Source organism: Heterocephalus glaber, unplaced genomic scaffold (genome assembly GCF_053883595.1).
Source record: "Heterocephalus glaber isolate CG9 unplaced genomic scaffold, H.glaber_assembly_v1.0 deba00000594, whole genome shotgun sequence".
NCBI classification, from domain to species: Eukaryota; Metazoa; Chordata; class Mammalia; order Rodentia; family Bathyergidae; genus Heterocephalus; species Heterocephalus glaber.
The window spans coordinates 12,514,824-12,532,700 of NW_028258151.1; the positions used below are offsets into that span (position 1 = coordinate 12,514,824).

At 43.7% G+C, this 17,877-nt stretch overlaps 1 protein-coding gene across 6 annotated transcripts in view; it reads left to right on the forward strand.

Annotated features, from left to right (window-relative positions):
- Ptch1 (patched 1) overlaps nucleotides 1-16,317 on the forward strand; it is a 62,469-nt gene extending 46,152 nt beyond the window's left edge. For all 6 annotated transcript variants that reach the window (XM_021259378.2, XM_021259379.2, XM_004846083.4 and 3 more), the window contains 8 exons: nucleotides 1,142-1,325; nucleotides 2,635-2,915; nucleotides 4,804-4,941; nucleotides 6,941-7,083; nucleotides 10,202-10,301; nucleotides 10,804-11,058; nucleotides 12,419-12,953; nucleotides 13,513-16,317. In XM_021259378.2, the coding sequence (XP_021115037.1) occupies nucleotides 1,142-1,325; nucleotides 2,635-2,915; nucleotides 4,804-4,941; nucleotides 6,941-7,083; nucleotides 10,202-10,301; nucleotides 10,804-11,058; nucleotides 12,419-12,952 (1,635 nt within the window). In that variant the 3' untranslated portion in view covers nucleotide 12,953; nucleotides 13,513-16,317. The remainder of the gene's footprint in view (nucleotides 1-1,141; nucleotides 1,326-2,634; nucleotides 2,916-4,803; nucleotides 4,942-6,940; nucleotides 7,084-10,201; nucleotides 10,302-10,803; nucleotides 11,059-12,418; nucleotides 12,954-13,512) is intronic.
- Nucleotides 16,318-17,877: the final 1,560 nt, after the last annotated feature.

Sequence of the window (17,877 nt, forward strand, 5' to 3'; positions counted from 1 at the left end):
CAGAGTTATTATGGGGTGTGAAACTCAGTGCTTTACAGCAGCAGTGCAGGGGGTTGTCAGTTTTGACAAGGGCTTGGGCAGAGGAGCCTGCCTGTGTGCCTAGGGAGCGGGGGTGGAGTTGGGGACCAGGAGCACTCTGGGACAAATGTGATTAGGTCAGACCCCCCATATCATTTCCTCTGCCTGGGAGGGAGCAAAGCAGGCTGCATGCACGGAGGCCGTGAGCTATAGTATGTAATTCCTGAGACTGTTTGAAGACATACAGTTGTTATGTATCCTGTGGATTAATTGAATCCAGATCCCTGAAGTCAAGTTCTCTCCCTGCCTTCATACTCTTTCTTCCTTCACTCTTTCTCTATGCGCTGCTGTCACTGGTGTTTTTCATTTTGTTAAAAAAGACCAAAAGTGTTGGAACAAGTCCCAAATCTAAAGTAAACAGGAAAAAATTTTTTTCAATCTATTCTAACATACACATACAGGCACAACCCAGTCTCAGTGTCTTTGACCTAAGCAAAGCCCACGAGATCTACTGGAGAGGAGGGAGCCCATTTGGCCATGCAAAAGACTTGGCTTGCTGAGTCTGCCCACCTTTCAGAAATAAGATTACCCAGAAAGGCCATGGCTGTGTATTAGTCTCTTCCATTTTTCTGGAAAAGGACATTTTCTTAATACACAGGTCATAGGAGGCTAGTGTTAGCAAAATTTATACAGATGTTGTTTTATTTTTATAGCTCTCCTCCATTTACTGGGTGGCATTTCCTTCAGTGTTAACAACAGAGGTTAACTGCACCCAGACGTGGGTGGGGATTCTTGCCAGGTTTTTTCCCCTCTTCCCCTCCTATAAATATGTTTCTCCAGATTGTTCATTCCCCGCCTTGGCTACAGAAGGTCTTTTAGCATTCAGATTTAATTGGCTCAGCCAGTTCCTGGGCCATCTGCAGAGAAGCTTATGTTTGTTATAAACACCAGCAATTGCACCCTCCAATAAATGCGTTTTGGAAGAAATCAAAGGTGTTCAGAGGGGTTTCGAGACACTTTCAAGCTATGGGCATTCTCTTCTCTGTTGGAAATGGGGATGCAAAAAAGCAGTAGTGTTTACCCCATACCTCATTCTGAAAGACCTGTTCTTCCCATTTTGTAGTTGACTAAACAGCGTCTGGTGGATGCAGATGGCATCATTAATCCCAGCGCTTTCTACATCTACCTGACGGCTTGGGTCAGCAATGACCCTGTTGCTTATGCTGCCTCCCAGGCCAACATCCGACCCCACCGACCAGAGTGGGTTCACGACAAAGCGGACTACATGCCAGAAACAAGGCTGAGAAGTAAGTAGCACTCCACCCATAGGGACTGGGAGCTTACAGGGGTGCCTTAGCCTGTTCTTCAGAGCTTAGCCACAGCCCAGTCCATTGACACTAACCCAGGGTTCAAAAGTGTAAATAGAACAATATATTTCTTTAGTTTAAAACCCTGGGAGACAGATGAGGATGTGTAATGGAATACAACCCTGTGTGCTATCACTTTGAGAAATAAGAGTCTCTAATCTCCTTTTGTAGCTTAACTCTTAAGACGTTCCTCATGCCAGCTGTTCCCTGTGAAAGTCAGGGGCGCCTCCAGGTTGAGTGTTATTTTACAATTGCAAGGTTTTATCGCTGGGGATTATATGTTTATCTTAACTTTGTCAACTCTGGTGCTGAAGGGATTTTTGGCACGTTGGGTCATTCCTGTAAGCCACCAAGCACCTGTACTTTGTCAAAGCTGTTTAAATCAGAGCAGAAAAGTCTGTATACAACAGTGTCCTCCTCTTTCACTTCTCAGGCCAAAGTTTGAAAGGTGGTTCTGTGTGGATTTAATTTGCATTTATGTTAGAGATACTAGTATTTGGATATTGGGCCAAGAGAGGACGTGAGAAAGAAGACGGGTCCCTTGGCAGACCTGGCTGGGGAGCCGGCAGTTGTGCTTCTCTGTATCTAAACCCCAGAGCCTGGTGGCAAGCAGCCAAAGCTTGTCTTAATGAAAATTTATAGTTGAGATTATAATAGGGCAAATCATGTTTAGCAAGTCAACTGAATGACCCCAAAGGGTCTGGAACACACAACGGCAGTGACTAAACACTTGTTGTATAAGGATTTCATTCCCTGTTGCTGAGATTTAGCATTGCATTAGAAAAGAAGCAGGCAAGGTTTAAGTTGGTTAGATCAGTAAAAGCATTTTTCGTGCAAAGCATGACTCTGGGATTATTGTGCTCCCAAAAGCAATTGAGGAAACCAGTTTGAACCTAGTATTTTCACATGTGTCACTGGAACAAAAAGGGTTCCCAAAATGTACATTTTCAGGGGTTTAGGCCCTTCACAGAGAGAGTACTTCTGAAAGATTAAAATTAAAGGTTTCAAAAAATGCACAAACACAGGCTTCTTCCCCCTTCCCAACTCACCCCCCTAAAGAAATGGAGGTTGATGATTGTCTGAAAATTGTAAAGACTATTGTTTCTCCTTTGTGTCTAAGGAAGGGTAATAGTTGAGCTTTCTTATAAAGCTCCTTTCTCTCCTTGTGGCACCTGTGAGGTTGAAGTGAGGAGGTTCTTCTTTCCTCGCTTCCCAGGACCTCTCTTAATTTGGTATCTTCTCTACGCAGTTCCAGTGGCCGAACCCATCGAGTACGCCCAGTTCCCTTTCTACCTCAACGGCTTGCAAGACACCTCAGACTTTGTGGAAGCCATTGAAAAAGTGCGAACCATCTGCAACAACTACACAAGCCTGGGGCTTTCAAGCTACCCCAATGGCTACCCCTTCCTCTTCTGGGAACAGTACATCAGCCTGCGCCACTGGCTGCTGCTGGCCATCAGTGTGGTGCTGGCCTGCACGTTCCTGGTGTGCGCGCTCTTCCTGCTGAACCCCTGGACAGCTGGGATCATTGTGAGTTTCTTTAAGGGTCTTTGTGTCAGGCAAATTCCTTTCAGCATAGCTCTTTCTGCAGCCGGGAAGTTTTGTTTATGTCTGGGCCTTTGGAGGAGGGTATAGATTGCATCACCCATAGTATATTTATTCTGCTAGAGGTGGTGAGGTTCATGGTGAAGGTAGAGCTTCTAATAGCTATAGCCTTGTGTCCCCTAAAATAAAGCTTTAAATGTGTGTACAAGACAGGGAACTTTTCAAGTACATTTTCTGTAGTAGCGGCTCTGACCATCTGTTAAATAAAAGTGTATGGCCAAATAATTTTTTCTAATTCAGAAGTACCACTTTGTGACATCATCTCTGACCTCATAATAGGTAGAAGGTTCTTCTCTACATTTAACATGGAGAGATGCCTGGAAAAGTGATAGTGGTCCTCAGTGGGATAAAATGGCTTTAGAAGTCGCGGTGGTATGTGTTAAGTCCTGGGAGAAAATCATAAGCTAATACTACTGACTCTACATTACCCTCCAATTTGGAGTGAGTTTTATGTAAGGTCTCATAAAATCATGGGAACACTTAAATTCCATGCACTGTGGTATAGCCTTTTAAAATGCCAAAATTAAGAAAACAGAGACTAGGTTTTGTTTCTATATCATAAGTCTGGGCAGCAGCAGGTACATTAAAAGGTAAATGTTTAGTCTGCACGAGTTTTTCAAAGTACTTAAGCCATGGACATTGTCCATCTTTCATTATTCTTCCTGACCCCCACCACTAACCCACCCTCTGAGAAAAAAATGATCTTTTTCTCTCTGTCTTCTATCTGTATAGATTGGGGAGTTTTATTTGTATTTTATTCTCCTTGGCCCAAGAAACTCCAAAGTCTACCCTCACATATTTTCTTTTCCGTTTCCTCAAATTTTTACAAGGAAGATGAAAGGCTAATGGAAACCGTCTCTTGGACTTCAGGGTCTGCTTTGTCTCCTTCATCTCTTCAAAAGTGCAGTGGCCCAGTAACCCAACACATGTCAGCTGATGATAGCCTCCCCTATCCTGCTCCCAAATCATCTTTACATAGCCTGTGGATCTCCAGCAAAAGCAGAACAAGCACTTTGATACATCCTATCCACTTTCTTTAGGATAGGGACTCTTAACATTTCAACTCAGTTGGAACTAAAACATTAAGATCTGATGGTTTAAGTTCAAAACAGAAGGAAAGACGGTTTAAAACTGCATTTTTCTCTGGGTATTGGTTCCAGGAGCCCTGTAGGTAACAAAACTCTGTGGTGCTTAAGTCCTTTCAGTTTGCATATTACACATTTTCGCCTATGTACTTTTAAGTTGTCTGTAGTACCTACCTAGTATCTAGTAGAATGTAAATTGCATAGTTATTCTGTATTACTTAAGGAATAGGGACAAAATCTATGCATGTTCAGTTGAGATGCAATATTATTGCTTCTCAAATATTTTCTATCCATAGTTCATTGAACCCATGGATATAGTTCATGGATAGAGCAGGCCAACTGTGTAAAATTTTAAAATTGTAGCAAAGTAATGAGTCCATGACTATATAATTCTTTGTTGTTTGCCTTGATGAAGTTTTTTACTTATTTGGGCAGGTATATTGGGAAAACCATTTGCATGAGATTACTAAACTTTGCCTTAATACATTTCTTCATGAACATTACAAAGTGACCATCCCCGAATCTCCTTTCCCAGCAGGAAGTCGAAGTAGGAAGTAAGGACAGTTGTCCAAAGCTAAAGCAAGTCAGTGCAGTACTTCTATGCTATTTGGAGCACAGATGTTTTCCTCATCTAAATCTGCCGTGAGGCCACAGTACTTACTGCTCCATTGTCTATACCCCTAGTGTGTGCTGTGTCCACTCACTAATCATTCTGTGCCTTCTTTCAGGTGATGGTCCTGGCTTTGATGACAGTGGAGCTCTTTGGCATGATGGGCCTCATTGGGATCAAGCTGAGTGCTGTGCCTGTGGTCATCTTGATTGCATCTGTGGGCATTGGAGTAGAATTCACTGTTCACGTGGCTTTGGTATGGGAGATATTTTAAGCAAAAATCTGATGAAAAGGCAGCATTTTTGTAGTTCTTCAGTGTTCAGCAGGAATCTATTCATTTTCTCTATGCTTCCCAGTGCACAAGTTCCCTAGAAGGGGCTGAAACGATTCTAGATTCCTTTCCCTCCTGGGGAGCCTCAGCTGTGAGCCTAGGCAGTGTTATCAGTGTGTAGAGTAGGCCAGGAAGGATTCTGTTTATTGATGAGACTGATTGTTGTTGGTATCATCCTAGCTCCTAAAGTTATCAGCTTCATTCCCAAGATAATGTGGGTGGGCATATATACATGTCATTTCTGAAAACAGTAATAAAGCAAGGATGAACAAGACCACACTCACAGGCGTGTGGGAAGAGCATAATTGTGGTGAGATGAGAAAATCCCCTCTGGCCATGAGAGAAGGCTCAGGTGCTCAGCCCTGAAGAGCTAGCTCTTCTACCTTGGCCCACCCAGCTTCTTGGACCTCCCAGCTTCTAGATTCATGACGGCAGAAAGTAAGACAACTAGTGTTGCTTCCAAAAGAAATTTTTTCTTCTCTTTGGATGGCTTCTCCTGTAAATGCTTTGTTGGCAGAAATGAAACTTCGGGAGCAATCTCTCATCCACGACACAAGCCCACTGTATACATTTGTCAGAGAATTAATTCAGAAGCCTCCTAGCAGCATGTAAATTCTGTTCCATTCAGACAGGTATGCCTATAGCCTAAGCAATTGGTAATAGTAGGCGTTCAATAAGTGCGTAATGGCTAAATAAATACAGGTATCTGGAGTGCCCTAGCTAGGAAACTTAACGTTGGACTAGAACCAGATTTCTTCTGCAGTCACCTAGCCTTAGTCTCCCTGGGCTCAGCACGTGCACGTGCTGTTTACATAGAAGCTTCTGCCAGTGCCTTCTATAGTCTTTCGGGGCTAATATTATGCAACTGAAACATAAAGTTGGATGTTTCAGAAGGAATGTTTTGTTGAAGTTATTGTAATGCTGGTAATAGAGAAACAATATTACCTAAATTAGTTTTTTCCCCACGGAGCTGGGAGAAAGGAGATAAGAAGAGTCTGCCACTCCAGAACTTAGCACAAAATCTAATCCAATTTTTTCAAAAAGGAGAACAATTTGTATGTGAATTAAGAATCCACAGATCATTTCATTCTGATGTCAATGGAAGTCTCCTCCCCAGCACCTTTTATTCTTTTTCTCTTTTCGGTACCAAGTATTGTGAACGAGGCCATTCTAGAACAAATTTTTACACTGGAAATAAAAACTACATTCTTGAACCTGTGCTGCTTCTAGTTCAGAGCTTTTCTAAGAGCAACTGCCCATACACAGAATATAGTGTTCTTATGCTATAAATAGAATTCTGTTTAAAATAGGCAGTTATTACTCTTAGAATATTCTAACATGATAGGAAAAATTTAACAAAGGTGATGCCTGTCCTGTGAAAGTCCTTAGGAAGTAGATGGATTCCTGTTGGCTTGCTGATTTCAGTAACATCTGAGTTAGATATAGTGGGATAGACATAACTTAGGGCATCGTGCTCCGGATACAGCATAGAGTGACATGGTTTAACTCATATTGAACCTAGTTCTGGAAAGAGTAGAACCCATTTTGGAAGAACATTAGCCAGAATATTGGCACGTACACAACTAGAGATCTACCACCATGTGAATAGTGTGATAATTTGCATGGGTCGGGTGTCATAAAGGAGGGCGGCAATGAAATAAAACATGTCTGTACGTTTTGGTACGGTTTGGTTTTGTTGAAGAATGACATCAGTGCTGATTATGACCCAATAATAGCATGGTAGGTAGTTTAAGACTAGATTGAGCTAGTTGAGCTCCTGCAAACTAAACATTCCAGGAGCTAAGCAGTGTAAAGCTGAGAAGGAAGTTCAGAGAGACAGACACTAGCAGCTTGCGGCATTTCAGACACCGTTTACTGTATCTAGTGCAACAATCTGACCCCATGACCTCATCTTTTCACACAGGCCTTCCTCACTGCCATTGGCGACAAGAACCGAAGGGCCATGCTCGCTTTAGAGCACATGTTTGCACCTGTTCTGGATGGTGCTGTGTCTACTCTGCTCGGAGTACTGATGCTTGCAGGGTCTGAGTTTGATTTCATTGTCAGGTAAGCAAGAGTGTGGGAGTAGACTTGTTTTAAAAATCATGAGTTTTAGCTTATGTGATCTTTGTGGCTTATTTCCTCCTATATCTGGTAGATTGCTGCATCTTTTCCTTGTTGCCCAGCTTTCTTTCATACCAAGAGAAATAAAGACAAGCTCTTTTCTAGAGCCATTGTGGGGAACAATATGGAGAACAAAGGCAGCTCCACAGCTTGAAGCTATTGAGTCTCCCAGTATCCAGCTGTTGTGTCCCAGGATAGAAATACTTACGAAGAGGTGACCACCATACCTGTGAATTGGCTATATTTGTCCCTTGCCTCATTGCATTCAAAACCTTAGAAAGAAAAAATTACAAATATCCAACGTGGCCATTTAGACTTTAATCTTTTAAGAAATGAAGGTTGGATGTTCAGATTTCATATTTGCATCCCCCACTAAGATTTAGGGAGCAGTTACCATTTGACTTTCGTGTCAAACATTGCGAATCCAAGCCTCATGTGGATACTTTTCTTTGAATCTCAGAGTAGGCAGTTTTTCATTGATTTAAGTAAGAATATGATTTCATGAACTATAAAAGAAGCAGGTATTGCTTCTGAAAAGAATTCGAGATCTGTAGAGAAAGAAACCAGGTTCTGTACATTACTGTGTTTGTGAGATAGCTACTCCTAGATATAACATAACCACTTGTGAAGAGGCAAGACTAGAGTCTTGAATAAGTAAAAGATAGAGCAGAATTAGAACATGGTAGGGCAGAACCCAGTGTAAAAATGACTGCCTTAGAAGCACTTCCGTGTAGAGATTATCTAATAGAACTGCCATGTATATGCATGCAAATGCATATGTGTTGTGGGGGGAGGGGCTCTCATTTTCAGATAAAGAGGGTTTTAGCTAGATGTTCCAGCCAAAGTTTGTTTATTGCAGGAACAAACAGTCTATTGATCAGCCTGTCGCATTGGGCAATCAGCATCCTGGCGGTCCAGCCTATCAGGAATGAATGCCACAGTTCACTCACTGTGGTTTTGGGCTGGAGTCAGGACAGAGGGGAATAGCTGTTCCAGTGTAGACACAGTGCTTCTACTTCTGAATTATCTGAGATTCTTTAAATTCAGATGGAACTTGGGGAGAGAGGGAAGAGCAGAATCTGCATTTCCAGCCAGCTAGTCTTCCCATCACACTCAATAAATTCACAAGCCAATTAATAAGTTCTTGTTTGCCAGTACAAAGTAGATAGTTAGCTGACTTAGATGAAGATTTTGGCCTGTTTTGCTTTAAGCTGTACATTTGACTGACTTTCCTCAGTATACACTTCCTCAGACGTTAGTATTGTCTCTTTACGCTATAACAGCCCAATGCCTGAGAGTTTCTTTTGTGTAATTACTTTCCTGCTCAACCTAGATGCAATGAAAAGCTCTCACATTCCATTTTGCCCTTCTGTGTGGCCTAGGGTCTCTGGGTAGGGGGGGTAGCAAGTCACAGCAGTTCCATACCATAAGAAGTGTGGCTGGGGATCTTGTGTGAGCCACGGGACAGGAACTCAGACTGAATTAGAGGATCCAGCTGGGACCCTAGAAGGCAGAACCCCAGTTCTGTCATTGAGTCCTGGGCTGCTTGTTGCCACCCAAAGATATTAGTGTTCCTGTTTCAAGTACTTAGAAAAGCTTCCCATTTTCTAAACCAGGATGGATCAACCTGATAGAGCCCTCACTGAGATGGAATAAATGAGCAGGCATTGTATACACAAAGCCGTCAGAAATCTAATTGGTCTGTTTATGCTACGGTTAGATGGATGGGATGCAAATGTCTTAATACCTGCCACTGATATATGCCTCGGCTGAAATTTCCAGCAGTTTACATTAGACCAAGGCATGGGCTGCTTGGTTTTTTTTTTACTAATGCAGCTCAGAAGTTTCTAGTGTTTACAATAGCTGTAAGGTATTTGTATTTTTATAGGGATTCTCTCTCCTCTCATCTAATGTTGAAACATATATAGATGTGGCGAGTTGGGTGCCTGTTCCATTTTACGATCCAGCGGACCATTAACGGATTGCTATTTTGCCCTCCCTCTTCCCAGAACATCCTGAGCCTCTTGCCCCCACCCCAGCCCACTTCCATCAAAGCCTAGAAATCTTTAGTTCCAGAAAGCATCCTTGCGTGGAGTCTTGGCCCTCCAGCCATGCAGAATGTTGATAGGGGACTTCCCTGGCTGACAGGTTTACCTTGGTATCGGTGAAGGATCCCAGACCTTAGCCCTCAATGGTGGGAAAGCAGAACTCCGTGTGCACTCTCCTCATCTGCCATGGTGCTGCAGCCTTTTATGTTTGAATTGGCTGACGCAAAACAAGAGTATTCAGAGATGCTAAATTGTTCAACAAAAGATTGGCCTGCAGAGCAGCCCCACCATTGTGGAGTGCTCTCGCCCAGCACAATGCCGTGGCCCCTGCAGAATGGCCAGCATTTTCTCTGCAGAAAGCTGGTTCCTGTGTTCTAAAAGGGTTGCAGTTAGAGCTAGTTGGTAAAACTGGAACTCACAGAACTCTCGGCAGAAAGTTGTGATTAATGAAAGTCCAGGGAAAGCCTTACCTGCTACACTGGAAACTTAATTAGAGATTCTGCCGAAAGAGGCCGAAGCATTTCACAGTGGATTAGCTGCCTGCAAGAAGTGGGCTGCTTTTCCTCCTGGGCCAAATTGTTTAAATTCTACACCCTTCACTTCATTTGTTTGCTTCTGCTGGGTTTTCATGAGCAGGGCCCCTCGGCATTGTATTTGTACTTTCAGTTTGCTCAGCCATTCAGTTCGCATTCCATATTTTTGTCCTTGTGTAACACATTCATAAATAACACTACATGCCATGAGATTTCAGCAAATTAACAAACTAATTTTTTTCTTCCCTTCATGAACTCTTAACACTTGGGTTGTGTGATTGTGTAGTCCTCAGTCATAAGGTAAAAAAAAAAAAAGCTAATCTTGTGCTATTTGATTCGAACTGTAGTTTTATGACCGTCTTCCAGTGGGGTGGGCTTGTTAATTTTGGGTGTTGAATGCTGTAATATTTGGGCACTGGAAGGGTAGCATAATTTCCTTTTGTCTCACTGAATGTTACTTGTTTCCCTTTTATCTTGAAGGTATTTCTTTGCTGTTCTGGCGATCCTCACTATCCTGGGTGTTCTCAATGGACTAGTTTTGCTTCCGGTCCTTTTGTCTTTCTTTGGACCATATCCTGAGGTCAGTAATTATGCTGGGTGTAATGTCCTATCCAGAGGCCATCTGAATGCTCTTTCTCCAAGTGCCACTCTTAATTTAGGTATTTATGTATATGTACATTTGCTGATTATTTTCTTTTTCAGTAAACATACAATAATGATGGCTTTTTTTTCTCTTCCATAGCTTTAAGGGATGTAAAATTGGCTTTGCTTTGTTTTAAATCTGATTATCAGCCTGAGTCTTACAGATTTACATAAAGACAGACTTTTCACTCAAAGTGAATATTTAGGCTTAATGGGAATGGAGGATACATACTTTGCTTTTCCAGTGTGAAAAAGCAGAGGTCAACCCTTTCTCAAAGGCTGTGGGACCTCAGGGTCCTCCAGGTGGTGGAGAGTAGATAGAAAATGCAGTGAAGTATGTGGGGTTCCAGGACAGGGGCCAGAGACCCCCAAATAAAACTGTTTTGAACTTTGAACATGAAAATAGACAATAACATTTTAATATGGAATCCCCTTAATAGGTCTCTCCAGCAAACGGCCTAAACCGGCTGCCCACCCCTTCCCCTGAGCCACCCCCAAGTGTGGTCCGGTTTGCAGTACCTCCCAGTCACATGAACAATGGATCTGATTCCTCTGACTCGGAGTACAGTTCTCAGACGACTGTGTCAGGCATCAGTGAGGAACTTCGGCACTATGAGGCTCAGCAGGGCACAGGGGGCCCTGCCCACCATGTGATCGTGGAAGCCACAGAAAACCCTGTCTTTGCCCGTTCCACTGTAAGTCACTGGGGGGGTGGGCAGTGGGCTGGGTGGTCCAGGGGACTCCTTGCTTGTTCTAAAAAAGCAAATCATACCAATAGGAGGATCCAAAAGAAAGTATCTGCCAGGTCAAGTCACATACAATTGATAGTATTTGATTTTTAAGCTATAAAAATGCTATCTTATGGTTCAAACCCATGGATCAAAACAGGGCAGGGGCCAAGTATTAGCATGTAGGCCTAAGGTACAAGTAGTTGCCTAGCCTGTACAAGGCCCTGGGTTCAATTCCCCATACCACAAGAAAAATAAAAGTATTAACATATATTTTTTTGGGATAAGTACACTTTGAGCTTAAGGGTCAGAAATAAAGCATTATTTCCTTTTTTCTCTATAATTTTTTAAAGTTGCATGTCATTTGAGGATGACACTTTTAATGGTATTTTTAATGTCATCAGAAGTATTTTTTAATCTCCTACCATTGATTGTCCTTGGAACAAAGTTATTTAAATATCATCTGAGACTTTTCCATAAGCGTTTGTGCCTATTCCAGGTGGCTGAAGTTGTGAGCCGCTGAGAACCACCCCTGTGTTCTTACCTCCAGTAATTCGGGGAGGTCATGGGGAGCCTGGGGGCCATTTGTTCCATCCTGTCTTCCCCAGCATGCCCCCCACCTCACCCCTGAAGCGGGAGCTCAGCACTGAAAAGCCAAGGGAGGTCAGTTCGGAGGCTCATGTTGCTCCACTGAGGCCCCCTGCCATCCTTCCAGGAAATGGGTATTGCAGTCCTGGGCCACGGCAGTCCTTGCATGAAAGAGAGAGGGGCCAACCAAATAACCTAAATTGTCCCCCTTGTGCCCCCTGCAACGGTGCCTGCTGAGCTGCACTATGAATCTGGTTTTGTTCAGCAGGAGCCTAAAAATAGGTACAAGCTGAACGACTTTGAAGTTGGTCACGGTCCTTTTGATTGATGTGGCCACTGTGTTGCTTCATGCTTTGTACAGAGACCCAGAAACCAGATTCCTAACGATCTAACAGCAGCGCTGCCTGGCAGACCTTTCTGTGATGATAGAAATGCTCTCTCTGCCCTCCAGTACAAGTGCAGAGGGGCGCTTGAGATGTTGCTAGTGTGGGCAAGGAGCTGGATTCTGAGTTTTAGCTAATTTAAACTAAAATAGCCACATAGAGAGTCCTGCCAGCATCCTGCTTTGCTGCTGGGTAGGCTTCGTTTTTCTTTTGTGGAAGAAGGCCCCTCTTGGATCCCTGGTATTGACTTGGGTACTTGGTCAGAGCTAAGCAGTAGGGGTAGAATGGAGGAGACCATGCCTAGCCTGGGGGTCACACCCTGCCAACCTGTGTTAACCTGCCCTTGCTCTCTGTAGGTGGTTCACCCCAAATCAAGGCGTCCCCCACCCACGATCCCTCGACCTCATCCCTGCCTGGACTCGGGGTCCCTGCCCCCTGGACAGCAAGGCCAGCAGCCCCACAGGGACCCCTCCAGAGAAGGCTTGCGGCCACCTCCCTACAGACCGCGCAGAGACGCTTTTGAAATTTCTACTGAAGATCACTCTGGCCCCAGCAACAGGGACCGTGCTGGCCCCCGGGGGACCCGACCTCGGAACCCAGCACCCACAGCCGCAGGCAGCACCATGCCTGGCTACTGCCAGCCCATCACCACGGTGACGGCTTCTGCTTCCGTGACAGTGGCCGTACACCCCCCGCCCGGGCCTGGGCGGAACCCTCGAGTGGGGCCCTGCCCAGGTTATGAGGGCTACCCTGAGACTGACCACAGGCTATTTGAGGACCCCCACGTACCTTTTCATGTCCGGTGCGAGAGGAGGGACTCGAAGGTAGAAGTCATAGAGCTGCAGGACGTGGACTGCGAGGAAAGACCCCGGGGAGGCAGCTCCGGCTGAGGTGTGTAGTTGCCCGGGGCAAGGCTCCTCCAGGATGTGTCATTAAGGGCCCAGGGCAGTGGTATGAGCCAGGCTGGACCCCAGGGACCTTTCCTCCCCACAGCAAGGCCATTGTGTCCAAGCTACATCTTGGGGAGCCAGTCTGGTTACAGAGTGGGTTTCTGCCCCAACACAACACGAACCTGTTGAGGATTGATGTGTTTCACAAAGACCCCAAGCATGTCACTTGTCACCTCTGTGCCAGTATTCATTGCAGCATCATGGCAGGTACACAGGCACTCTTCCATTTAAGAGGGTGAGTTTGTGAGTCCAAAATATCAGAATAGATGCATTCAGTGCCCACTTAAGCCCACTGTAAAGGGGAGAAACCCTCTAAGTCAAGCCTTCCTGAGCCAGGTACTGTCTGAATGTGTCAGGTGCACAGCTCAAGGGGGCCCTGCATCTCCTCCCAGCCCCTACTCCATTGATTTCTAACACCATAAATTTCTGTGGCTTGTTTTTGTAAATATGAACTTAGGTACCTTTTACTCAGTCTAACTTCCCTTTTTGTTTTTTTAAAGGGTGATTGAATCTGAAGCAAAGAGGCCAAAGATTGGAACCCCCACCCCACCCCGCCCCCACCTCTTTCCAGGACTGCTTGAAGAGAACTGCTTGGAGTTTCGGACAAGATGTGCTGCCCAGAAGAGCAGTTCATTGTTACTGTAACCGATTGTATTATTTTGTTAAATATTTCTATAAATATTTAAGAGATGTACACATATGTAATATAGGAGGAAAGGATGTAAAGTAGCAAGGCCTGGAGTCCCCCCACTCCAGCCCGAGTTGGGAGCTGGAAGGGGGCCTCTCCCTCTCTGTACATTGATTGGGCTCTGTGCCACAACCAAGCTTAACTTAGTCTGAAATTTCCAGCATATGTTGCTGCTGCTTAAATATTGTATAATTTACCTGTATAATTCTATGCAAATATTGCTTATGTAATAGGATTATTTTGTAAAGTTTCTGTTAAAATATTTTAAATTTGCATATCACAACCCTGTGGTAGTATGAAACGTTACTGTTAACTTTCAAACACGCTATGCGTGATAATTTTTGTTGTTGTTTAATGTGCAGAGACGAAGAAAGCAGGTTAAACCCAGTGGCTTCTCTAGGGGTAGTGAATGTGGTTCTCTGGTTTAGCTGTGTGTGTGAACTTGCGTGTGATTTCCCAGTGTACTGTACTGTGATTTTTTTTTTGTCTTGTTTGTTTTTCTTGCTGTCTTTTACCCTAGCAAGCTCTGACCCAGTCAGGCTGGAAGAATCAAGATGTCTTTATGGCTCTGGGCTGGGGGAGGGCTAGCCCCCAAACAACTTGCCCCTTTCTCTGGAAATGGTCCAACAGCAAGTAGACTTGCTTCCTGTCTGTGGTATCTCTGAAGGTCATTGGTTGCCCTCCAGACTCCCCACCTTGTGCTTCAGAGAAAGTAAGTTCCTTCACAGGCATCATTGTGATGGTGTTGGAATCTCAGGGTATAGAGCTGATAGCCCTCGTTGGTGGTAGAGAATTTTTGACATGCAGAGTTGGGAGTCCTTGCTGGGCCATGAAATATGCTCTGGATATATACTCTGAGATACACACACACACACACACACAGCTCTGCTATAGGTAGAAGAATTTGTTGGGTTTATTCTGGGCCCACAGTAAGCCCAGAGATGATGTTCTGAGTCCCTCCAATGTAAACTCCCTCTCTTTCTAAATTGAACAGCTGGTTGGGGCTGCCTGGATCTGTTCATGTCTTTAAAACGTGAATGGTGAGCTTGTGACACGGTGATACAGAATCAGAAGTTCTGTGGACTCTGAGCCTCTGAGAATTCTTCTCACTGTGTCCATGTTAGGTGCATACTTCATGAACAAGTCAAACTTGGTCTCCTTCCCCTCTCCATGTTCTTTCACTGTGACATTTATTGAAGAGCAGAAAGCTGCTCACTGCATACACCCCATGAAAGAATGTAGATGGAGGCAGATTTCTCTACCAGGTATTACTTTGAAAGGTTGCTTCTGTGTGGATTCTGTTCTCTTGCTCTGTGGCCTGGGCTCCCTAACCTCTGTAGCCAGACATCAGGGCATGCACTGCCAACTTGTCTCAGAGAAAAGGACCCAGTGCCCACTAGAGCTTCAGCCACTGTGAGGAGCACTCTGTGGCAGCTACAAGGAAAATCTTAGGAGAAAGGCATCTGGCCCCCAGTGATACCAGCAGTTTAGCAACCTCAGACCCTAAAACTTACCGAACACTGTAAGGTACTAATCGGAAGCCACCTGTGGTGCCAGGTGTATGTGTTAATATGCTGGGACCCAGGCCATCCAGCTGCTACTGTCTTGGTGCCTTCCTGTCAGCCACACTGCCTGCCAGCATAACACAGACTATGCTCAGAAAACATGTCTTGAGTTGAAGGGAGAGATGCAGAGTTCTAAAGCCAGCTTTCCTGCAGCTGCTGGTGTGCCCTTCCTTTCCCATGCTGAGCTTGTGAGCCCCCATGGTTTCTGTACAGAATAGAACTTTCCATGGGTCACAGTGGCCAAGGGAGGGCTCAGGCTGGTGGGAAACTAGTGTCTCTCTCTGTCTCTGTCTCCCTGTCTCTGCCTCTCTCCTTTGTAGATTTGTCTGTCTTTGTTCATTTGGATGTTTTAATTTTTTAAAAAATTCTTTGCTGATATTTATAATTTTGTATCATAAGAATGTTTTCCTACAGTATTTGTCATGCCAGTTTATAACAAAAATGCAGGGATTTTATTTCTATTGGAAACACTATTACAGCTATGTTTTACTTTTGAACAGAATTTTTATATGTATAGAGTGCTTACTAATGTTAAATAGTTCAGAGTATATAACATTTACATTAAGGACTCATAGTAGGTTTTAGTGTAAGGAGTTTAAAGGAAATATTCAAACTGGGTCTTGTTGTCTGCCAATTTGGGTGGAGATGAGTTTGTGTCATTTCAATTACAAAGATAAAAGTATGCCATATAATTTATTTATATGAAAATTTATTTTTGTAGTGTACATAGTAGTCATCAAGTCTTTTGACAGAAGTATATTTTTAAAGAATTTATATGTGATGAATCCATAATGTCTGGAACTTTGCTGAGACATAAGTGGGGACACTTTTCACTGTAAATTACAACAGGAAAATAAATGTCTAACAGTGTTAAGAGAGTGAGAGCGCAAGTGGGTGCTCCTGTGATTGTGAAATGTCATTTAGTTACCATTCATGACCTAGTATGGTTCTCATACCTTGGAAGGTAAAAATGTACAAACTCTCTAAATATTAATGTTCAAACACTGATAGAAATTCTAACATGAATAAAAAATAATATAACTTCTTGGGTACGTCTTTGTTTATAGAATGTTTTTTCCTTAAAACACTTTACAAAGGCTGTTTTTCCAAGCCATCATATATTTTGTAGTTTCATCTGGTGAACCTTGTTAAATAGTTTTTCTACTAATTCAGACAGTTCTGTGCTTTTATTTTTGGACATCAAGAAAGTCCCTAAATTACCCCTTTGGTCCTATCTCTTGTAATTCAAAACTATACAGCCAGTAATAAGGACTGAAAGAATCAGATACAAGATAATTTTGCTGAGTGCATAATTGATAGGATTTCCTTGTAGGAATGGAGAAAAATAGTAGAAATATTCTTAATTTTCAGCTGTAAACTAGGACTCTAACCAGTTGGTGAGTCTTAACAGAGAGGAGTCAGCCGACCACAGCCACCTGTTTTTTATGCAGATTGTCCAAAGACAGCACGTCCATTTACCTTCAATTGTCCGTGACTACTTTCACACTATAATGGCAGAATTGTGTCATTGCAACACAGGCTGATTGTCCTGCAGGCCCTAAAATATTCACTAGTAAGCAGAAGCCTGCCGATCCATCTTAAGACAACTTAGCAGAGGCCAGCGCCACTCAAGTGTGGTCTGTGAATCAGCATGCCTTGGAAGTTTGCTAGAAAAGCCAGAATCTTTCTGCCCTAGACCTACTAAATCAGAGGCTCTGGGAGGCGCAGGAATCTGCTTTAACGAGCAGTCCTGGAGGTTCTGCTGCACCAGCAAGGCAATCTAAATTCCTTCCAGCCGAATGTGTCCATGGTTCTCTAATTTGACTCAGGCTGCACTGCCAATGCAGGCCAGATTCTGGAAACAACAGGAGAGATCTTGACTCTTCTGTGTGGTCTTTCCAGAGAAACACATGTTCCTCTGTGGGAAAGAGTCGAGACCTGTGAACTTTGCATTTGTGTTCGGGAGTCAGGGAGAGGAATTCCCTTTAGTACCCTGCCATGGCTAGGAGGCAGAGGGTGTGGGCTGTGACCTAACAGGAGGGCAGGGTCCATACCAGGCCAGATCCCTTTTCAGCCCCTCCTGCCCAAGAGTCTCCCCTTGAAACCTCAGAAGCTTGTGTCATCATAAATTAAAAATGATGCATGTCCCTCAGACATTTGAGAGTTGAGAGAAATCATAGTTGGATGAGATCTGACAGGATGAGGCTGTGAACAGTCTCATCTGGGTACGCCATACTGAGTCCTGGTTCCATTGCCCACTCGATCTCGAGCCATGAATCTCCAAAGTGAGAAGGGCCCTTGTACAGAACGGCAGGGTTGCTGTTAACAACCTTCTTTGGAAGCATTTGAGGAAATACAGTGAACCTCAATCAAGCAATCAATATAATATCCTCCTGAAAAAAATACATTGTTAAACAGTTTTATATCTTAATAGCCTCATCTTTTTAACTCTTGATATAGTCAGCTATCTACTCTTAAACCCTACAGTGGTGAATTTTGTACATTATACTAACTTTGTTCATTCACAGTGTGGGAAATAATGTACTCCCCAAATCTGAGTATGATCAATATTAATTCATTAATTAGAATTCAAATTGGGAGTTTTCTTTGAG